The 24,223-nt window shown below is 40.2% G+C and overlaps 1 protein-coding gene across 4 annotated transcripts in view; it reads right to left on the bottom strand.

Annotated features, from left to right (window-relative positions):
* The window catches only part of rorb (RAR-related orphan receptor B), a 29,663-nt gene extending 6,454 nt beyond the window's left edge, over positions 1 to 23,209 (bottom strand). The window contains exons 1-12 of one of the 4 annotated variants that reach the window (XM_057831592.1): positions 22,975 to 23,209; positions 20,324 to 20,362; positions 19,851 to 20,206; positions 18,282 to 18,573; positions 18,154 to 18,180; positions 2,995 to 3,080; positions 2,749 to 2,890; positions 1,459 to 1,890; positions 1,166 to 1,287; positions 674 to 806; positions 491 to 598; positions 220 to 330 (exon numbers count right to left, since the gene is read on the bottom strand). In XM_057831592.1, coding sequence (XP_057687575.1) covers positions 220 to 330; positions 491 to 598; positions 674 to 806; positions 1,166 to 1,287; positions 1,459 to 1,890; positions 2,749 to 2,890; positions 2,995 to 3,080; positions 18,154 to 18,180; positions 18,282 to 18,351 — 1,231 coding nt within the window. In that variant the 5' untranslated portion in view covers positions 18,352 to 18,573; positions 19,851 to 20,206; positions 20,324 to 20,362; positions 22,975 to 23,209. Of the gene's footprint in view, positions 1 to 219; positions 331 to 490; positions 599 to 673; positions 807 to 1,165; positions 1,288 to 1,458; positions 1,891 to 2,748; positions 2,891 to 2,994; positions 3,081 to 3,677; positions 4,350 to 18,153; positions 18,181 to 18,281; positions 18,574 to 19,850; positions 20,207 to 20,323; positions 20,363 to 22,974 lie in introns of those variants that run through there. The other 3 variants (XM_057831591.1, XM_057831590.1, XM_057831593.1) reach the window with 3 other exon arrangements.
* Between the last annotated feature and the right edge of the window lie 1,014 nt (positions 23,210 to 24,223).

Genomic DNA, 24,223 nt, shown 5'->3' with positions numbered 1-24,223 from the left:
TTCTGTCATTGCAATATGCAACTCATACCACATAAAACAATGGAACCATGCATCTGTAGCTACCAAATGTGGCAAAAGTATCAAAATTGACTCACATCCTAGATCTGTTCAAAATAAGAGAATATATTTTTCTGCACATGAATGATTAGCAATATAGTGATAACTTGTTAAAATTTCATTTGACCTCTTGGTTTCCAATACAATGAGATGTTCACTGACCTGTGGAAATGAGGACAGCTGCTGAGAAGAGAGCGATTTCCTCCTCCGTCAGCTGCAGTGAGCACAAACTCTTGGCAAAGTCAAATACCGCGCTGACTAAGTCATCACAACCTTGAACACAGACACAAAGATGAGGACAGAATAAAGTCATTACTCTTAGTATAGTCCGTAATCTCAGAGGAACACAGCTATTTTACAGGACAAATGATCCATGTATTTTTCATTCCACTGACCCTGAATGTCATTCATACAGTAGCTAATCACATCTTACCTAACGCTTTGAACATCTGCATGCCACCATACTTCCCCTCAAAGAGCACAGTGTTGTTGAGAGGGTTGAAGGCTCTGCACATCCTCACCAGGACAACCTCTAAACAACCTGAAAGACCCAAACAGAGACCATTGGAACCTGTAAAGTTGTCTTAGTGCTTACAGGCTGAGGAAGAGGACTCACCTGATTTGAGCAGGAGGATCTGGTCATTTTGACACAGCTCCATAAACCCTGAGATCCGCTTGGCGAACTCTACCACATACTGGATGGCATGTGTGATTTGAATGGCACACTGCTGCCACAATACGTCCCGAGGCTAAATTAGAGCACATTAGTTCCTTGATTAGAGCCATGTTCTTTATGTTCCTTTCATTCATGTCATTGCATACTTGTTATTTAAATCAGTCCCCAAATGAATGCCATTGTTTGCGAAAACGATGCAATTACTCATTTTTCAATTGGCAACGATCCATTTAATTCAAATGGATTGGACGTCTATCCTCAATGGCAATGGACAAGTTAATTGATATCTCATGCACGCGTACAATGCACATAATAATTGTGTAACATGCAGGTGAACTATAATGTTCAGGAACAGAGCAGCAGGAAACTATACAGGAAATATTAAAGGACTTCTTAAACCTGGAGAAAGCCACAACAGGAAAAAGACTTCACCTTGCTCTGATACATTTTGACCTCCTCATAGGAGTGTGTCTGCCAGGCCAACTGCTGCAGCTCCTCTGAGGTGTACTGACATGTCTCTAGATGAGACTTGATGATATTCTGCGCAATCCGGTCTGTAGGAGAAGTAAGTCAATTCAGTATCTACTCATTTCTATTCCACTTCAGAATTGTCATTCTGATGCACAATCTAATGGGTTGAATGTACTGGACATTTCACATCTACGTAAATGTGTTAAGCAGATTTTAAAGGTTGTGTGTTGTGTATTGATGATGGGGAAAAATACCTAATTCTCCCATGCTGACATTGTTGTGAACAAGTTGACTGTCCTGGTATCCTCCATAGCTGAACAGGTTGGGTACTGGCGTTAGGTCGTACACTGGTTCCTGCTTTATGTGCTTCATGCCTGACATATCCAAACCTGACTGGTCTGGAGATGGCTGGGTGGAATCCATCCCATAGTAGCCCCCAGGGAGTCCACCGCCATTACCGTGGCCACCCTTGGGTAGGTCAATGACATGACCATTGGCGTAGGTGCCCCCAATTTCATGGTTGAGGGTTGACAGTCCATTGGTTAGACTAGATGAGTAAACACGTGCCAAAGCTTCTGCTTCCCCTGTCTGTTGCTGCCGCTGCTCCTGTAGTCGTGCCTGGTGCTTCTGGACTTCTGCGTACAGACTGTCACGTTGTTTCTTGGACATACGGCCGAACTTCACAGCTGAGAGAAACAAAAAAAAAAGTGATGAATGCACTTTTTAAATCTTGCAGTGCCACTTTAAATTACAGACGGTCAATCATGTGGATCTTCTAATCCTTCTTTTATGAATTGAAATGAATTTTTTCCTCGCAGACGTCCAATCTAGGAATGTCCCGATCGCATATTTTTGCATCCGAGCCAGAGTCACCTGATTTTGAGACTCCGCTGATAGCCAGTCTCGATCCGATACCAAATTTTATTTGAACAAAAGCTCTAAACATGTTACAGTACTGTACTGTTTACAGTACTTTCTCTTCTGATTTTTCTGGGAGTGTTGCGAGTATGAAATGTATATATTTTGTTTCTTATGGAAATGCAATCATATTTCCTTACTTTGTAGCCCTTAAAATTAAAAACCCAATCCTTTTCACCCATTTCTGATCCTCTGAAAAATGGCGCGATTGGCCTGATTTCTAACCACTTGATCGGATTGGGGACATCCCTAGTGAAATCCATTTGAAGAGCAAGGGATGGCAGTTGCCAACCCTCCCACTTCAAATGGATTGGAGATCACGTGCCGTCAATAGGAACCAATAAGCTAATGACTCATTTGAAAACCAAACTGCTTGTTGTAGTGAATATTAAAATACTTTTCAAGTTCTATCACATATTAAAAGTATCTTGTAAAATTCTCTCCTAACCATCCACTGGGTCACACTCATGCAGGAACAGTCTTCCCAAATTGTTGAAAATTAAAAATGTAAAATTGTTCCAAATGTCTATACAAGATGAAGGATTAAGATTTAGAAGTAGTAATGAGTTTTAACCGTACTTACAGCTTACAGCACACAACTACAGTGTAGATGAAAAGAGCCTCACCATCTCTAGACATTCCTAAGGCTAGACACTTCTGAAGGCGGCAGTGTTGGCATCGGTTGCGGTTTGTTCTGTCGATGAGGCAGTTCCTCTGGCGGGGGCAGGAGTAGGATGCATTGTTTTGCTGACTCCTTCTGAAGAATCCCTGGTTACATGTTAACACAATGCATGAATACGGACTCACAGGTATCTAAGCAAAATAGACAAACTCCTTCTGTGTTGCTGTCTGCCACTTTTACGAAGTCTTACCTTACATCCCTCACATGTGATGACTCCGTAGTGGATCCCTGATGATTTGTCTCCGCAAATTTTGCATGGTATAACTTCGATTTGAGCTGCAAGCAGAAAAAGGTTAAGATTTTAAAATGGGAAGTGAAGTACGCATTGAAAGGACACAAACGGCACAATCTTAATTTGGTCATCACTCAGTGTGTACATATTTTTAGAACACCAGTCGAAAAGCTCATCGGAGGGTAAAAAAGAAAAAAATAATAATCACGTAACCTTGTTTGCTGTGGAGGGTGAGTGTTGGTGACAGTTTTTCTAAGACTTATGAAAACAGTCTTACAAGAGCAGTGTGACATGTAGACCTTCTGTATGTCTTTGTAGGAGTTTCTCTTATGACCGCGACATCACTGACTGCATGCATGTTCTCAAGCACACACTCAAACACCTTGGTGACAAGGCAGCATTAATTGCAGATCTATTCTTTGTGTTCCACTTCAAGGAAACACCCCTGCAGGTTAGTAATGCCCATAATCAAAAAGCATGTTACATCACTGCTGACCACTTTTCAATCACATTCACACAAAAAATCTCCCTCTTCTCACATTTAAATCTTCTCTTTGCCATAACCTATTTTAATATTTACGATTACTTGATTTTCAATTCCGATTTTACTACATCTATTTCCCTTTTAAATTATTACTCACTGTGTATAGGGAGCTCCATGTACATCCAAAACCAAAGGCACAGCAATGACAGCATATAAACAACGGAAGCTGTTTCAATGTAACACACAAGCGCACCTGTTGCTAGTAGTGTTGCTAGGATCCATAGTCTATGGAAAGGGAAAGCTGCTGTTCCTGTTAAGTGATACGTACATGTATGCAGTGATAGGCAGGTCTGTCTGCTGAGATGGCACACTGTCTAAAGAGATTATGCAGCCTATCTAATCCTAAATTATTTACCAACAAGCTGGTGGTGCTGAACACTGTCTTAAACTCTAAGATGTCCATTCACCTGTAAACTCTTTGCATTGTTCAGTTGTTCACCTTTGCAAGTTTTGTTATAGGCTTTCATGGAAATTCATCAATTGCCAAAATAGGTTAAACATGGGTTAAACAAATGACCAACAAAAATACACTAATGCAAATTACAGTACATTTATATAAATGTATATATATATATATATATATGTATTTATTTATCTGAGATATTATTAGTAATTTTGAAACAGCTCTTACTAGTACATAATGAACTTGTACTTTATAACAAAACTAGCAAGTCAATGCTCCATATACAGTGTATCACAAAAGTGAGTACACCCCTCACATTTCTGCAGATATTTAAATGTATCTTTTCATGGGACAACACTGACAAAATGACACTTTGACTCAATGAAAAGTAGTCTGCGTGCATCTTATATAATAGTTAATTTATTTTCCCCTCAAAATAACTCAAAATGTAGCCATTAATATCTAAACCCCTGGCAACAAAAGTGAGTACACCCCTTAGTAAATACGTACATCCCTAAATGTCCAAATTGAGTACTGCTTGTCATTTTCCCTCCAAAATGTCATGTGCTCAGACCATACGCCACACTCTACATCAAATTGGTGTGCCTGGCTTTCACCCCAGGAGGAAGCCTCTTCTGAAGACGGTACACCAGAAAGCCCGCAAACAGTTTGCTGAAGACATGTCAACAAAGCACACGGATTACTGGAACCATGTCCTATGGTTTGATGAGACGGTCGGGCTTTCTTGTGTTGAGGACTAAGGGGTGTAGTCACTTTTGTTGCCAGGGGTTTAGATATTAATGGCTATATTTTGAGTTATTTTGAGGGGAAAATAAATTAACCCTATTATATAAGCTGAACACAGACTATTTTTCATTGTGTCAAAGTGCCATTTTGTCAGTGTTGTCCAATGAAAAGATAGTTAAATATCTCCAGAAATGTGAGGGGTGTACTCACTTTTGTGATACACTGTATATATGTATACATATAGACATATACAGTAGTCACCCATACTGATATTTATACAGCATGTTACATTTTATTTGTGGACACAAAATATTTAATAAGTGTGTTAAGGAATGGCTGTTCAAGTGTGTGTAGTTGGATAATCCCATATTCGGATCAATGGGGATGGTTCTCTGGAGTCTAAGTGACTGACTAGTTATAGACTTGTGTCACCTACTGTACACCTTAAGTGCTTTTACTGATTCCAGCTTTGGTGTGATGCCTTCATTACATTTATTTGTTGCACAACAATAGTTTACCAAATTTTCTATTAGCTAGGGAAAGTATAAATCAGTTTTCAGAAGAATTTAAATAAGTTTAACATGTTCTGTAAATGAGGTCTTACAAGTCAAACAACAAATCATTGTGTTGCTTTTCAGTTTTAGTCCGTGTTAGCCACTGATGTAGGATTGTAGTTTTTTCCCCGTCTTCTAAATTAACTAAATCTAGCACTACTCATGCTGTGATTATCGGTGCAGCTCAAGGCCTGACCCATTTCCACCCATTCCTGCCCAACTGGCTCCAAAATGGGTCAGAGCAGAAAACTGGACTGAGACAACGCACAGACGATGCATGTCAATGAATATGGCATTTACAGTATAACAGCAGTCAGTGTCTGGGACCACACAGATCCTTTAAGCGGACAAAAAAAACAAGTCTCAGCCACATTAATGCTTAGTATTCCCAGTCCTACCATAGTTCATGTTTCAGTTTATCATGCCTACATTTGCTGAAGCATACATACTATATGTACATACTAAAGATTTCCTTCGATTTCCTGCAAAGTCTTGTCTACCCAAGATGAGCATATGTTGACAGCCCTGCTTCAGTGATTACAGTATATCTATATCCACTGTATGTCTTCATATCCCATGGGACATTCTATTCCTCTTTATACTACATAATTATGCCCAAAGGAGCACTAACGTGTGGGCATGAGCATTGTTTCAAGGAGCGCTTGTGTTCCCTTGAGTTTTTCCACAAATGAAAAGAACAGTGAAGTGCGTCTATGGCACGTGTGCATGTTTGCAAATGTGTGTGTGTGGGTGTGCGCATTGTCGGCCGTGTGCGTGTGATGCGCTCATTGCCGGCGGGGACTGTCAGGTAGGATATAGAGATACGGTCATGACAGCATTGCCGTTGCCAGGGTGACCACCCACTCGCTGCACTCGTCTGGCTGTCACAGCAATGATGTGCTAAGCTGTCACATTCTTAAAGGAAGTGATGTCACCGAGTGTCCTGTTTGCACCCACCCCCCTCCCCATCTCTTTCTATCTCAGATGCTGAGGATTTAGGAATTGTTCAAGCAAAAGACTCCCACTTCTTCGAGTAGACAATACTTGTTTTCTTTCTGTTATACCTCAGCTGCACTCGTGGATTATAGCAGAATTAAAATTTTTGTGTGTGCCAATGGAGTAAGTTATATTGTTTTACACAGAAAAGAACTTTGTGAATTTTTACAAAATAAACTTTCAGCAAAACGTCTTTAGGTAAACGAAAAATAAGTTGAATTTTGAGTTGTATTATACAAAAACTATACTGCCTCAGTCACCTTTATCCACAAAATGTGAATCAATGCATTTGGACTCCTCCTATTTGTTTGAGACGTTTTCACATTTTATCCAAATTTCTCGGCGTGCAGTCTCTGGATAGTTTTTATTTCTGCCAAATTTTATATGTGTGGCATGGGCAAACAATGTTTCCCTGTAATTTATTGTGATTCAGAATCTAATTAAATAAGTGAAAACAGAGATGTTTGCTGATAATTCTGGAAGGGTAAATTTCTCCTAGTGGGTGTAAAGGATGTCTCAGTTGAGTGACAGATAGCTTCGTTGACCAGCGGGAGTGTGTGTGTTTATCCTGAGGTTGTTATGTAAGAGCAGGACTGCAACGCCGGCGATTCCTCAGCTCAGAGGAGGATCAGTCTCAAGCTCATGGGAGAAAGAGTAAGACAACTTTAGAAATAACAAGGCCAGATAGCTGTGCTGTTAACTTTGCACGTGTGTGTGTAGCTGATTCTGGCCATGAGGACTATATTACACCAGCACGTGCATTATCATAATTGATTTTTAATGAAGTGAGGCTCTCCTGTGTATTTCCTGGGCTGCCCCTCTTTAAATAGAGTCCTAATTATCTACATCGTGCTACTAGGGGGGGAAAAAAGCAGCAGGCTGCCGACAGTAATGTTACAATATTTCATCTTATCACACACACTTTTAAGGTATGAACACAAATGGATGTACATGAACCAAAGGACAAATCATCAGTTTCAAAATTGATCATGCAACAGCAAATGGGGTCCACTAGGTGTTGCTGTACATGTTTAGCATGTACTGTATGTATCTTTGGAAAGAAGCACACTGGACATGAAGGTGTCATTTATTCATCCTATGGGATGGCTCCAAAACAGAAAAACATCCAGAGCATTGCAAACACACAATTGCATGCAGCGAGAATAGCTCAAGTACATTAGAGCTTGGTGCCGTAGTGTCACATGTAACGGAACAGTTGATTTCACTTTCCATCCTAACTTTCGTCAATGGGAGGCACTTCAGAAAGGCAAACAAAACTCCTGAGGTCCCAGGGGTTGACTCGTTGAGGATGACTGTGGGTGGTATTTCCACCATATTAGAAATATGAATTGCTTCTTTCCAAGTTAACGAGATATCTTGTGCAAGAAAGAAAGAGAATCGACACTTCTCTTCCCTCCCGCGAACCCTGCTTGTTAAATGTGAACAAGACTGATGCTGGTCTTAGATGTCTTAGTCACTCTGAATTGTGTTCTCACGATTCGCCACTTCAGTCTGTTTGACATTGCCGAACGCCTCTGAGTGTTCCTCCATGCTGTAAGTGGCTGTGTGACTTGGAAATCATCTCTGTTTCTGTATTTCATGATCTATTTCCATCTCACGGCAAAACTCCTTGTCTTATAAAGCCGAGAGAGGAACGAGCTTTTTCTTCCCGTCCGCTGATGATGAAAAACACCGCAAAAACTTCTGGTGCTGTGATTGCTGAGTGAATTAAGTCACACTTGTGGGAATAGCGCATAAGAATATTGCTTGGGTTATCTCCCCTGTGTCTCCTCTCATGTTTGCACATCTTACTGTCCCATTAAAATGAATGAAATACTCCTCTGCCTATGGATTCAAATGGGCTTGAGCGGCACGTCGCCTTACATAGTGTGCAAAACATCTAAAACTCGGTGAAGAGCTGTGGACTATGTGTTTTTCTGAACTAATTTCCAGACACTTTTACGCAGCATCCATACTGCTCGTGTTCTTTGGCTGTTTTGCCATCCGTGTTTTCATGGATGTCTGTCAGTGTGTCTGAACAACGTGTATTGATGCTATTTTGTATAGGAAAAATCAATTCTACTGCTCCAGCATACATGAACACTGCCAGTTTGAATTTAATCCTTAAAATTTGACAAATTTAAGAAGTAAAGTTTTCATAAAAGTACTGCACTGACCATACATATACTGCAGTGAGTATTCCTGTCCTTTATTGGTCTTGGACATTGTGCAGGCAGATTAGTAATAGTTAAAGCTACTAAATAAAGAGTGTGTTGTTTAAACCGTTTAACCGTTTCAGGACAGTGGATAACTATTCAAAGTTGACACTTAAGACCTTTAACCCATTATAAGGCAAGTGAATTATTTGTCATTTAATAAACAAAAAATATTAACAATTAATATATGGCGGGAAACACAGACAAGACTAAAAAAGCAGTTTCTGCTCTTGCACTCCTCTTTAAAAGAAACTGCTGTATTTTAAGCCAAAACAACTGTCGTGTGTGATAGAACAATATGTCTATATGCTGCCATAGCAAATTCATGGTGCATTAAGCCCCCAAACTATTTTTAATTTGTCCGTTTTACCCCAGAAACCCCCGTTTACAGACGTCGCGCAACCTCTTTTGTTTTAACCCAGCCATAAAAAGAAGGTAATTAATTATATTTATTATTGAAAATGTCTGTCATTTTTGACCTTGAATAATTAATTGATGTCTAATGTTTCATTAAAAAAAAAAAACGACTTTAAAAAATTATTCACTGGCATATTTTAAACTTTTAAACAAATTACGTCACAATGAAAAAAATGGTGACTTTTTTACAGACACCATTTTTTTTTTGTTACTGTCCCATTTTCTCAAAATGTTAGATGATAAATAATTGATCCAAACAAAGAAAAATTGAAAAAAAAAAGTTTAAAAGGGTAAATATATGAAGAAGAAAATATTGACCACTCCTTGATGTCTGCGATTTCTGCATCGCGACCCTTGTTATATTACCATGTTTCACCCATTAAATTCCCCAAAAATCCAGCTGTGGCCATTCACAGCTGTGTCTTGACACTCAGTGATACATACTACATGGAGTTTTTGGATCGAAACAAGGTAAGTACGCGATAATATCTCGTTAAAGTCATGGCGTCTGTAATTCTGCTCTCGCGTGCTCTCACCTCCAGATAGGTTTTTGCTGTTTAAAAAAAAAAAAAAAAAAATGCCCTCCTGTTCAAATTTTTTCATTCCCCAGAAAAATGAGATCTTAAGCTTTCCAATGATGTATCACACATGCATTTCGGACAATTTTTAAATTTGGTGAAATTGGGGGTCTCAGAGCGGGACTTCAAGTCACCTGAGTGTTTTCCGCCATATACAGTACATATTTTTTAAATTATGAACATTATTGTATTTTTCATATTTTTATAACTAAAAATAAATTAATGAATGAATACATTGTTAATAAAAACTAAATTAATGAAATTAAAATGAATAAAAACAAAAATAAACACTGCCTGCGGCACCAAATAACACTCCAAAGTATATTTTATTTTCATAGTACAGTGGTCCCTCTACATACGAAGTGAATTCATTCCAGGAACTTGTTTGTATGTCGAAATGGTTGTATGTCGAGCAGGATATTCCAATAGGAATACAATATAATTCAATTAATTCGTTCCACAGCCCAAAAACCTACATCCTTAATAAACACTGCTGGTACTATTACAAAGGGCAATTACACATAGTGAAACAAATAAATCATAAATAAAATTCGGAATAATATAATAATAATTTCTGTAATAATGTAACGAATCGGGTTCTAATATGGTGGTTGTGTTTTGCTGTACCTGAACACACCGCGTGGCTGACGTGACAGAGAGGGAGTGATGAGCTTTAGTTTACTTTCGTTTTCAATGTTTTCTTGAGGGCACCGTCAACTGCGGTAAGCATTTTGTGTTGGATAGGTTGTGAAATAAATGATAAAAAAGTGACAAAACTGGCGATTTCTTTGGCGATGTTACCACAATAATAATTAACTTATAAAGACTGGCGAACGGTAGTCGGAGGAGGACCGTGGAAAAGTATTGTTGAGCCAGTTCACGGATGTGCACCCGACGCTCATATTTCTTTATAATTTGCATCTTCATTTAGAAGGTAAGCGTCCCCGTTTTCCTTGTTTCACCATCTTGTTTTAACAACCTTTTTGAAACCTGTGTTGATTTCTCACACAAGAAAATCCGCTGTGCGTTCGTCTGCGGTACTGTCATGTCGTCGTATTTCGAGTATGTCGTCAGATGTAGAAACAAATGGCGAGTCAAATTTTATGTCAGGTGCTGAAAAGATTGTGTGTCGAAGCGATCGTATGTCGAGGTACCACGGTATTTAACTCATTGCATGCCATTGAAAATGATAGACGTCCCATTCATTTAAACTGGGATGAAAGGTCATCTGAGAACCATTGACGCCGCTAGATGTCCAATCCATTTTAAACTTGAAGGGGTGAATGAACGTTCAGTCAAAATGGATTGGATATCTAGCTTCGTCAATGACAGCCAATCAGGTAAATGCGTATACTGTAAGAGTTAAAAAAAAAACTGCATGAAAACATTAAATGAGAGTAGTTACATTTTGTACTAACCAAACCACCACTCAGGATACTCCCAAAGGAAGTGAGCCAAAAAGCTCTGCAGTTATTTTAAAATTCTTCACATTTTTGAACAGATTGCTTCCAGTGTTTGTATTTAGTGGGACATATTTTTTACATCTAAACTGATGGACAAATGCTTTCATACTAACATGAAGCTTGATACAGCCTTGGAGCAGTTTTGTGTGTGTGAACCCTGCTGCGTGTTACAATAATAATCATAATGCCACACAGCAGCAATAGTTTTGCCTCCCCACTCCTCTGAGTCCCCCCCTCCTGCCACTAAACATGTCTGTGTCACTTTCTTGCAACAAGTACTGTGAGTGAATACATTTTTAAGGGTTAGATAGATAAATAATAAATATATCCGTTTTAGTATGTAATTTCATTCATTTTCTGTGACACATATCGTCACAAGGGCCGTGAAGTAACTGGAGCCCATCCCAGACAACTTCCAATTGGTGGTGTTCTTATAAATTCATACTGTACATGCATATTGCTATTCTCTACCCCCTAAAAGCCATCGACATCAAAATCCCTTCCCAACCGTCACACTTTGCCAGCACAACTGTCTCCATACACATGTACAAACACTCCGAAAAATACTGTTTCTCGCCCCCCACCCACCCCCTGACGCTGTGTGTCAGAGGGCATGAGCTTGTCCAGCTTGCCATACAGCCACAAAGCACTCTGGGTAATTGTTCAGATAGCAGGTCTGGGATCAGCTGCAGTTTGCTCAAAGAATATGTTGCTGCAGCGTGATTGGACACCACAGAGAGAGAACAGAAGGGGGCCACTGGCTGTTATCCAGTGCATCGATTCTTGCACACACATTCACACAAGCGCGTGCACGCACACCAATTTTGCAACACATTCAAATATGCTTGAATGCATAAATTACTGCAAGCTGCTTTTGAAAAAAAAAAAAAAGACATTACAGTACTACATTCTATACAACCCCCCACTCCCTCCCGACATACACACACACACACACACACACACACACACACACACACACACACACACACACACACACAGTCTCCCACCCAATGCAGCATGTGTCCTCAGATGGATAAGAGGAGAAGGAGGCGTGGGAAAAAATCCACAGGGTAAACCCAACCCCTGCCCCAAAACATATATACACACACACAGACACACACTGGGTCTACCCATCTGCCTCCTCTGATCTGCCTCTCATGGTCACTGTACACACTCACACACAGGCGTACACTCACACCCTTCGGTCCCCTGGGTGACCCGTAGGACCTTGACAACCTTTGACCTTTCTTTAAGGACCGAGTGAAGGCATCAGAGTGGAACAAGCCCAAGTGTGAGAGGTCTGCATCTGGTCATTATGGTCCCGAAATCAGCCACGAGAATACACACGCACAGGCAACGCACGCACATGGCTTTAAGCTCTTTCTTATATCGCTCACTGTCATGACTTGGTCTTCACATCAGCACGCTCGCACGTGCGCGCACTCAGCTGAGCTGCAGCACCGAGCGCTTGCCTTCATATTATGCTTGGATGTAAGTAAGGAGCGTACAAGGGAATATGTTTACACACACTGAGTGAGGTCGTTCCCTCCTGGGGTGGGAAAATAATGTTTGTTGGCGTTGGCCATGTCCTCATCCTCCTTCAACGCTCCTCCTATGGTGTTTCTCTTGAGTCTAATTGTAGATGACAGTGTGTGTGTCTGTGTGTGTGTCTTTGAGGGGGGATGGGAGAGAAAAAGGTGGCTATCCCAGTGAGCCAAAGAAAGGTTGGAGAGAGACTAACAGAAGAGAAGGGAGCGACATGCATCTAAAGACAGACAAAAGTGTTAATTTTGTTCTGTAGGTGTTTTATAGAATTATTGCCTGTAGGAAAATCATTTTGTGTGTCAAATATAGAATTATGTAGTAGCCTGAATGTCTTACAGTAATGGTGACAAATTGTGTTTACAGCCTCATTATCTTCATTACAATAATATCAATCAATCAGACTAACTTCATTATCGTTCTTATTGGCTGTGAGAAATCTCATCATCGTTGCCCTTTTTCTATCAATCATTTTTTTCAACAGTCCATATTTTGTGAAATCGGGTATTATTATGTCTTTCTTTTAGAGAGGAAACGAAATATTTGTGATCTACTTGAACAGGTTTGTTAGTTTTGTTTTCGATACAATTGTACTCAAGTGAATGGAACTCGTACAGTACGCTTAATTGGTGATGTCACAAGCAATAAATACACATTGAATACCTGTTTAAGGAATAACTACAAATTGCACATACCCCACATAATCCGGAGGCAATTTAGCCAAAGCATTTGTAGTACTTTTGTGGAACCCCTAATTATTTTCTCACTCAAGTAATAGTGTAAAAGCCATCTTTTTCCATTGGCTGAATCATTTTCCACTTTACCGCCTTAAGTTGGGGTTCGTTCGCACTGCTTGTGTGTTTACGTATTCCTGCGAGTGAAGCCAGAGCGAACACGAGCATATGAATGAGAGGCCGTTGGAACTGATGTGCGTTTGAATGCATGTGTGTGCTTTTCTGTTTAAGTGCGGGAGCATGCGATGTGTGTGTCCTCTCTCAGGAATGGCCACTAATAGCTCGCCTCGGGCAACAATTTAACTCAGCCTAACAAGGTTCTCCCCAAAGTGGCCCCAGGGGCATCTCTCGCAGAGGCAAATTGATCACAAAGACTCACACACACAGCCTGCTCTGCTCTTCACCTGCTTTCTCTCCATTTCTCTATCCCTCTCTAGTGGCATGATTTAACAGAATACATTATCAACGTTAAATTGGAGTCGAGTGAATAAAAGCAGCAGCAGTCTTGGTTTCATAATTTCATTCCTTTTTCAGAGGAAGGATAAGAGACTTCACGTCAACTGCTGGCAACTGTTTGTCCTTAGCAGTGATTGTTCGCACACGCGCGCACACTTGGGCTAAGTGCGGTTGCTCAAGAGAGAGCGATACAGAAAGAGAGGGAGAAGGGGATGAAGAGAAGGAACGATAGTCCTAATAAGAATCTCTTCAATGGGATTACAAGCACTAAAACAGGCTAATCTTTGTCATTAAGAAAAGATGCAGTTGGCTAAGTCACAGGCTTATTGTTGCGACGTGCAAGCTTTGCACCTGCCAACACAACACCTTCAGTTAGTAAGAACTTTCAGACAGGCTCTATTACAATTAATTGAATCTGTCAGGTAGATAAATGCTACCACAAACATTACATCTATTTTTTGCACGGGAAATATTCCTTATGTTCATTAACCAAGAGGTGGAAATGTAACACTGACACAAACCTACAGTAAATGGAGCAATCTGATTTTGTGTTAGATAAGCAGCCGTTTCCAAGTGCGGACTTTGGATGCCACCGTTATGGGTGCAGGCATTACTCACTGCTGAGGCCAGTGTAATCTAATCACAGTATCTCTATTAGTTTGTGTATATGTCTGGTATTTAGACTCAATATATACTGTGCATATAAATTAAGTGCATATCCTCCACTTTAGGCACAATTTTGGCAGACAGGCTTGCATGCACGCTTACTTTATTATATAACCCTTAAGTCTTTTAATTGCTCTCCTTTCTTATCTCGGTCTCATTTGCCCTCCCTGCCGTTTTCTTTTATCTCCTGATTTTAAATGCCTGCTTTAACATTTGTTCACCTCAAATCAGCTCACCATCTACAAGTGCAAAAAATGAAATAATTTCACACATAAACTGGTCAAAATGAAGAAGAAAACATTAATCACAAAAGCCTTCCATTCTATCCCTTTTTCAAATACTATTTTTTAGAGTACGATTAGCTGGCCATGTTTGCTTTCATGTTGTATTTAAGGCCTCAAAACTTTTATACCTCTTTTTAGACCAAACGTATTGAAAAAGAAAACGAATCACTTCCTGTTTAGCTGGTATCTGTGTTTCCCCCCTCCCCTCTAAAGCTTTTCTTCCAATAATACATCAGTTGATTAAGTAGTACCTTAAACAAACCCCCAAATCTGAAAAATATGCGAATATTGTTGTGGCACCACAGCGAAGTACTTCCTTCATGGATCAGTAAAATTGGCATAAGAGGACTTATGACTTCAAGGCAGATTTAGAGTTTAGGAGCGGTTCAGGACTGAAAATCCCTCTTGGCGTAGATAAAGTGGCGACACAAACTCAAGCGTGGTATATAGCCCACGCTTTGTGTGAATTAAGAAAAAAGAATGAGACTGTGGAGAAAAGGGGGACACTGTTCGCCTCATATCCCCGAGATAGCGACGGCGGGATAAAACCAACATGGAGTCGATGCTGAGCACATGCTAAACAAACACGAGCTATGATAGCGGCTCAGTGGGACCGCGCGAGTGCCATCGGGCCGCACGCTCACACACACACGCGCACACACCACAGTTGGGAGGAGTAGACTGTGGTATCTGTTCGACGAGTGTATTGCCAGTGGAATATGAGTCCCACGTGTGTGTTGCAACATCCAAACCGTGGCTCAGTCAGTAGGGCTGTGTTGAGGGATTAACAATGTGGCCTGCATGGGCTTGGGGTAATCTCTCCTCTCTTCTTACATAACACTCGCCATTAGTCAGCACAAACACACAATAAACAACACAATCGACACTAACCGACTCCGACATCAGGCCGCTCGGGTTCCGATAATAGTGGACATTGCGTATTCTACAACGAAATAAATCAGTGATTTCTTGTTGAGAATGTGTGGATCCACTGATGCCAAGTTCAGCCCCTCCCATCTTTTTGTCAATTTATGCATCTCACCTTGTATGCAATAGGAAAAAGCAGTGAAACGTTTGAAACATCAGGATCAAATTTTAGTTAAAGTAATGTCATCGGAGTGAAGCACCATAGATTTATCTGAACAGACCGCTTCCGTTGGTTTGATGAGAAATCAATCTCGGGATGCTTCGGAATCGGACAGATCAATGCTTAGACAAGTAAAACAGGATGGGACTAATTCTATTGGCATGAGGCCGTCATGCGTAGTGTGTGTGTGTGTGTGTGTGACGTGGGTGCTATCACAGTGTGAAATGACATAGGAATAACGACACAAGTATTTTTTTTGTACAGGATCACCACGTTATATTGTGAAACATTTGGCCTCAGGTTGTCTTCACCTTACTTGTGTACTTGTGTCTCTCATTCCATCATATAATCGTTTCTCATGGTGAAAAAATGGAGAGGAAATCATGACTGACACATATCAGCAGCGCAAAGGCTCAAATTTATGGCAATTTCAACACCCCTATCGCACCGTATAGACCCTTACTGCTTCGGCTACTACATGGTAAACTCTTTGACCTATAGGCACGTCAAAGTGCTACAAACTCTCTGTGTGACTGCAGCTTAGACAAAACATGTCCGATACAAGATGAATGAAATGACTTGGTCTTGCTATAATATATGTTGTTTGGTTGTATCAATACTATGTAAAATTGTAAAAAGGTTAATGTGGCATCAAATCAAATACAAAGTTAAAAACAGACTTTCCTCATTTGAACCATGTTGCAACGTCACATCGGAAACATCTTTTTTGATTATATTTTCGTCTGTTGCTTTTTTCAGTTTTTATTTTTCTGGCCTGGCAATCATCAATGTCAGTCGGAACTTCAGAAGTTGTGGCTACTGTTTAATGATAATTACCACGGCACATGAGGGGCCTCTATTTTTTATAACCTTGTGTTTGTGAGCACATTTCTATGTACGGGCAGCTGAGACACACATGCACGCACACACAGGTTTAGAGTGGGGGGCGCGCTGCCCACACTGATTTAATTCTATCTGACAAAACCCTTTCGGGCGTGCAGAGGGAGAGAGGAAGATGGAGAGAGATAGAGATGGAGAAAGAGGGGTGAGAGAGACGCTTCAGGGGCCTCCTCTGCTAACCGAGGCTGTAAAGTGAAAGCTGGAGCTTTCTGTAGAACCCCCCCAAAGCTGCCCATGCACAAGAGTGGTCGCGAGCCTTGCTCTAATGTGAACAAAATGCAAGGTGCATGACAGAGGAGTTTGCTTTAAGATAGCAGAGGTAGGCCATGTTTGCCTGTTTTTTTTTTTTTTTTTTTTTCTTTTTTGGGGAGGGGGGTTCTAGCTCAAGGTTAGTGATGGCCTTAAGCAACAGCAGAACATGACATCCACACACATAAAACATGACAGCAAACAGAAGATACTTAGGTGCTGCTATTTAGGATTATTCCTCATTTTGAATCAATTCATTTTTGCTACTGTTATTTATTGTTTCATCTTCAATTACATTATTTTATGCCACATCAAGTAATATGATAATATCACAAGCCTTTTTTTTGTAAATATAGCAAATGTATTAAAATGATGCATATTGTATTTGACCCTGCAATCCAATTTCGTTCGTTTTTTGCTCAGTAATTCGCTGTCATATATATACACTTGTAATAATTCAATACTTTCAATGACTAAAACTTCCAATCCAATGTTTTTACTGACAAAGTTAGGTATACAAATAAAGTTCAATGACGCAACTTCATCTTTGCCTGAATTACACAATAAGTATTACAACAGTGTAATAAGGGATATCAACATTCCCAACGGCCCCACTGCTACAGTGCATGAAATATAAGCAATATAAACTGTACAACGTTGTTTCAATTGTAATATTTTATATGAATAAAAAGGTGAGAACAGCGTTACACAGGCTCGTGCGCGTGTTTGTATTTGCGCGCGCGATCGTGTGAGTTTGAGCGTGTGCGAGAGTGAGAGACACCCTTAGAGGAAGAGAGAGAGAGACGCCAACATGACATTGACATTGAAATTGAACATGCCGGGCGCCTTGCAAAGAAATGGGTTAGTGGAGCGCACGTCAAGTGGCTCTGAAACAGCCAATAAACTTTTTGCACAACGCCGAATTAACAAGACATATTTAAGAAGAATGAAATTTGGTGTTCCCAATCCCAGTCACTCTATCAGGCGGCAATTTACGGCCGCACGCGCTTATGTGTCTTGACTAAGGTGATTAATCAGGCGCCACTTTTAATTTCCTATCACTTTGTGCATGGACTTGTTCACCTGCATGGGCGCACGCAACTTTTATACACTTGATTTATTATATATATCGTGGTAAAAGTTACTTGCCATGTAGTTTAAAAAAAGACGAAACACATGCACCAATAAATACATTAATAAAACTCCCCCGATAAACTTTCAAGGTGCAACAAAATATACCGCCTCGTGCACCACGTGCGTGCGTGAAGTTGGTGCTCTTACCTCGCATGGTGTTGCTGTTGCGCCTCACTTCCCAAAGCAGCAGTCATGAAGAAACAAACATAAACACTAAAATGAAAAGGGGACGTCTCGACGGGGAAGATCCTCGGTTGAAAATAAAAACAACTAACAGAATGTCGACAATCTGCGTCGACGACCGCTGGCTGCCCTGATTGGAGGCGGCTTGTACGCTAAAAGCATCCCAGACCGAGGCGTGCGGAGGCGGGATGAGGTCTTTCGGCGTGTCGGTGTTTGCGCTCTGGTCTTGCGGTTGCTCTCATGACATCTGCGCTCTCACCTCTATGGGAGGCTTCCACTGTTTTCTGCCGGCTGAGGGAGGGAAGAGCGTGTTGGAGAAGCTTTGCCCGCCAGCTCGGATTGGACCGGAGCACTTTCCGCTCCTCCCACTCTCTCCCGCTTAGCCTGCAGCACACACACATAGACACGCACACAAACAGGAGCCCTCCACATTTAATCATCCCAATGCAATATACTGTTGGCTGTTTTCAAACATGCAATAATTGTTTCAGCCCTTTGACATGTCCAGATTTATGATGCATGTTGAGCTTTATAAAGGCATGTTGATCATAATTCTAATGTCAGTCACTATACATGCTGTATGAAGCAACAAAAGTTTTCCTGAATGGAATTATCCTGGGCTGCCATTGACAGCAGTAGACGTCAAATTCATTTTGACTGGCAGTAATCATTTGCTGCCGAACTCTCCCAGTTGAAATAGATTGGACGTCTATCGCCATCAATGGCACCGGAACATGATTCACAGTTAAAACGGATTTAACGTCTTTCACTGTCAATTGCTTTATATACTAAATCAATACAAGATCTAGTATACAAAGTTAAAAATATTCTGTTGCTAATTGAACTATTCGCTTGTGAGATCCTCGGTCGATAATTTTTTTTCTGCAATATCATTTTAACAGTCTACTACAGAAACGCCACTGATAGCTAAATACGTTGACCAACATATTTGACACAGTGATCTGTTTTGCGATCAAAATGCATATTTTGTACAGTTTATTAGTGATTATCAACTTGGATTTTAAAAGGTATTTAAGACAAGAATGAAACTAACACTGGTTATCTACTGTATATGGAGGTTAATGATCTTATGTCACAGAAAGAAGAGCGGCTCCGATGACACGGCTTGTCTCGGGTATCCTTAGGGATGGCTTTCAGGGTGGGGTCTTCCACTTCCTTTGAAAAAAAACCTAAATACAGTACTGACCAGGCAAAGGAAGGATATCGGGCCACAAAGGCTGACACTGTAGGCTTCAGGTCATCCTGATCATGTATACGATGATAGAGTTTATTTTGCCTTAATGGATACATTCTGACTATCAATAAGTTTTACTCAGAACTGTGGAGACCAGCGATTAACCTAATGAGTTGCATTAGGGTAAATTGTAACATGCAGGACTTAAATGACTAATTTTGCATTCATACATTTTCGAAGTAACTCTACGTTGTTTCCTCCATAATAAAGAACAGAACAGAAAGAACAGAATACAGTGCCGAGTATTCGTTTCCAGTGACTGAGCTTCAGTTACCTCAACTACCAGCCTCCCTGCCCCACACTGACTCAGGTTAAATTACGTCCTTAAGAAAAGTTTAAAAAGTAATCATATCATGAAGATGCAGAAATGAGCATGCGTCATGTCTGTTTTGCAAAAGATCCCCACTTGTCACATTGGGTAAGCATCACGCCTGGTGCTCAACGTCTGCCATCCGAGTAGTTGTCTGACACTGTGGATGCTTCTGTCAGTCTGTGCAAGGTAGTAAAGAGGCAGGTGTGGGTTGGAGGCACTTTCACCCCCAGTCTCTTAGCCTCTTTAGCTGTGGCCCACGGAGAGAGAGACACAACCATAGAGAGAAACTGCCCCGAGCGCATCTCCACTGACCTACATTTTATCTGTCGCTTTTTTCCACTCTTCCTTTTTTCATCCCTTATTTCTCTCATACCAACAGCTCCATAATTGTGATGTAATGACCAAAGCAAGCGTGATAAAATCCCAGACTGGTCAGGATGAAACCACTCCTGAAGACGGGCAGACAGAGGCAAGACAGTGAAAGACAGCAAGGGGGAGAGGAATTCTAGTTAGCTCTTTCAAATCAATCATTCCATTTTGCCAAAGTGATAAAAATGTGTCCTTACATGATCTCTGCTCTGTGTGGACATGGACATGTGTATGATCTGTCCATCAGGGAAGGACACGATTATTCCAGTGGCATAATAGATAATCGATAATCAACTTTAAACGTGTCCAAGATTGTAGATTGTGTGGTAAAACTGAACATGTAGCAGGCATTTATGAGATCTGGAGTGTCCATATGGTGGTGAGAGGGAGGAAGGGAGCAGGAGAAACAGACCGGGCCATGCCTGAGGGCCGAACTTGGAGGAGAAAACTACATTCTACAAACAGGCAATCTCAGGTCCCTCTGCCTTGAGTATGTTCTTCTGCCTGTTTCTTCCCTTCCTGTTTTTTTTTTTATTTTATTTTTTAATTACTCATCTGTCCTCATCCTCCATCAGTATCTCAAGAATTGCAGAATTATTCATTGGTTTTGCTTTCTTTCTTCAAACAGTTGACACTGCTTTCTCGCTGAAATGTGGGTCAAACAAAAGTGTTTTTATGGCTTCCTCAACTTTTTTTTTTCTGTGCCACGTGAGGCAGATTAATGTACAGGTTAAAGCACCCAGGTGTGCTTCATTGCCTCCAGTAGGGAAGGAATAATTTAATTAAAATACTAGGCCAGATTCACCTCCATTTTAATGGTTTACAAAACCGTTTATAATGAAAAGTAACAGATTATAGATAAAAGGGCTTTTAACCTTTTTTAATTTTATTTCAAATTTAGGTCCCTATTGACAAAGTAGCCTAGGGGTCCTGTTTCACAGTCCATCTTGACAAACGTCTTGATGGCCAATCACAGCCAGAGTTTACTATCATATCCTCTGTGAATGGTGGATTAACCTTCATGTTGTGTTTCGGTCAAATTTGACGGTTTTGGAAGTTCTCTCTCTGAAAAATGTTGTTAATCTGATGAGACCTACTTGAAATTCCATAACTTTGTCCCTAATTACAAACCCGAAACAATAGTTCATCAATTTTGAGATGATCTGGTGGGTTTTATTCAACTTTATGATCTGGTTGTTCACGGTCAAAAATGACCAGTCATCAAAAAGGAATAGGAGAGAACAGAAGTTTAAAAAAAAAAAAAAAAAAGTAAAAATAAAAGCTGCGCTCCGGTGAATCCCCATTTGTCAGACACTCACATGCAAACATGTACTTTGACAGGTCAGAAATAGATCAACCACACAGTATGGGTCAAAAGGGTAGAAACAAGATCAGGGAATTCTGAAAATATTCCGAAATAATACATAATCTATTTTTATTTTGTTTAGTGTTTAGTTCACTCAGTTCACTGCATGGCAGGAGTAAAGTAAGTGTGAGGCTCATGACTATATTTTAAGATGACCACACTTGGGAGGAGGAGAGATGCGAGGAAACTGTCAGTGAGGATGGATATGAGGAGGATGTGTCAAAAAAATGAAGATGACATGGAATATAACCCAGACCAAGAAATAATTGAAGAAGAATCCAGTGATGAATTTAGTGATAAAAAGGATGCCCATGCTGAAGCTGCTGTCACATTTATGTTAAAGAATGGTAATTTATCCTGGTCGTCATCCCCACCCGAGAAAGACGGAAGGCTTTCAACGGAAAACGTCATCAGAATTACCCCAGGACCGACAAAATATGCCGTACCCCACTTTGATGCCTTCAAATGCTGCTTTGAACTGTTCCTGACCGACTCCATCAAACCCTGGTGGTAAATATGACCAACTTGGAGGGAAAACAGATTTACAAAGACAAAAAAAAATAAAGAAATAAAGAAGAAAAAAGAAATTAAAAAAGAAATAAATAAAAAATAAAAATAATAAATAAAAAAAGAAGTAGATAACGTCGACAGACACCAGAGTGGTGTGTAGTGTAAATATCCAGAAATGAATCTACCAGCAATTGAAAGGATGCAGAGTTGGGTCGAGCCATTTTTCAGAGCACAATATCACTCAAAAAATTTCACACGGTATTACAGGTCACTTTTACAACCGAGTTGGCTTTGAGCACTAATAAAATATTCCTGGTCACTTTCGACTGAAACACACTTCCTGTAATTACATAAACCCTCTACATGGTTTCAAAACAATAGTTGTTTTAACTTTGACCCAAAGTTGTTAAAAAAAAAAAAAAAAAGCATACTATGTTTCTTCTGATTATTTCTTACATACGTAATCATCTGGTAACTTTTTTTTTTTTTTTTTTTTTTTTTTTTTAGAATTTAAATTCATTATCTTTTTAATTTCTATCATTGAGGCCTACAGGCCATACATAACAAATAGAACTTCAAAACTTGAAATGTTCTCAAGAACTTAAGCTAATAAAAATAAAACACACAACAATTAGTGATTATTTCTGTATTAGGTTTTATGATGAGTCTTAATATTACAGTCATTTTTGACTGAAAACATAATAATGTTTTACATGAAATGACATTAGGGTAACGGTAGCTAACCGCGCCAACTCTTGAATGATACACCACTGTAATGTTGCTATTTTACAAGACTTTGTCTGCTTAGAATTCTAAAGGAACTGTTACAATGGATACCAGAATCATTAAAGACATTTTCCATTATAAGATCAGTGTATATGATTGCCTCCGTGAACATCTGCACCACGTTACAGTACAATCTGACCACACAGTACATCTAGCAAACACTTATTGTTAAAGCCAAGAGCTCACCTCAATATGTGTGTTGATGAATCAACACAAACTGGCAATGTCCTTCATAATGGGTAAAGTAAGTGAACTGTCAAATTCTTTCTCGACCATCCAGGGCCAGCATCAGTCTCTCCAAAGTCAGCCCTTTATGATGGCGACCTAAGGTACATGTCGTACCTTCCTTGTTCAGTGCTCAATAGAGATGTACCTTCCTTGTTCAGTGCTCAATAGAGTTCATCCAGTAGCCTTCATCTTATTCCACTCACCATACTAAGAATAGAATAGAAAAAAATCAATAAAAACGTACATAAAATACAAATTAAATATGCAGCATAAAATATGTAAGCATATATGGTACAGCTGTCTCCGGGGCACTTCGTGGTCCACCTCAGAGTGGGAAAGGCAATCGCCCATTCGTGCTTCATACTACATGTTCACCGAGGAGATGAACAAAGTATTTCTCTGAGAAAGGCAAGCCGCTAAATGCCTGACGTCACTTAAACAGGTTTCTAGTATCGCTTAGTTTTCGGTGATGTTTAGAACACTGGCTGCTGAGAATTGTTCCAATGATGAGGCACTGCAGGAGATATTTTGCGGCGCGGTCAATGAGTCAGTTAAAGATGAACTAGGTTCCTGAGATGAGCCAGCCCAACAGTTTTGACCAAATAATCGAAGAATGCAATCCATGCAACTGCGAGTTCAATCTGCAAAGACAATTGATTGTGAATTCTCTATCCTATCCTCCGTAAATGATGGATTAAGGTTACAAGCTTCACCAACTCTTGAATTGTACCTGTTGAATATAGAATTTTACAAGACTATTTCTGCCTAGAATTCCATTAAAGACATTTCCCACCATAAGATCAGTGTTTGTGATTGGGTCTGTTAACATCCGCACCTTGTGACTTCCTGTGCTTCTTTATTTCGACTCTGAGTGCCATTAGAAATATCCCACACAGTGGCATGAAAATCTTATATGCAGTGGTACCTCGACATACGATCGCTTCGAGACATGATCTTTTCGACATCCGACGTAAAATTTGACTCACCACTTGTTTCTACATCTGACGACACGCTCGAAATATGACGATTTATGACAGCGCCGCAGTTTCTTTGTTTTGCAAGAAGACTGATGCACTGCGGATTTTCATGCCAGAGAAAACACGGGTTCCAAGGTTAGTGCAAGTGGTGAAAAAGGAAAAAGGTGACACTTACCATTGAAATAAAGATGGAAATGATGGAAAAATATGAGTGTGGTGTGTGCATTCTT

Source organism: Corythoichthys intestinalis, chromosome 3 (genome assembly GCF_030265065.1).
Source record: "Corythoichthys intestinalis isolate RoL2023-P3 chromosome 3, ASM3026506v1, whole genome shotgun sequence".
Classification (NCBI taxonomy): domain Eukaryota; kingdom Metazoa; phylum Chordata; class Actinopteri; order Syngnathiformes; family Syngnathidae; genus Corythoichthys; species Corythoichthys intestinalis.
Note: the sequence above shows the minus strand (reverse complement) of the source record. Positions and strands in the feature narration are given on the sequence as shown.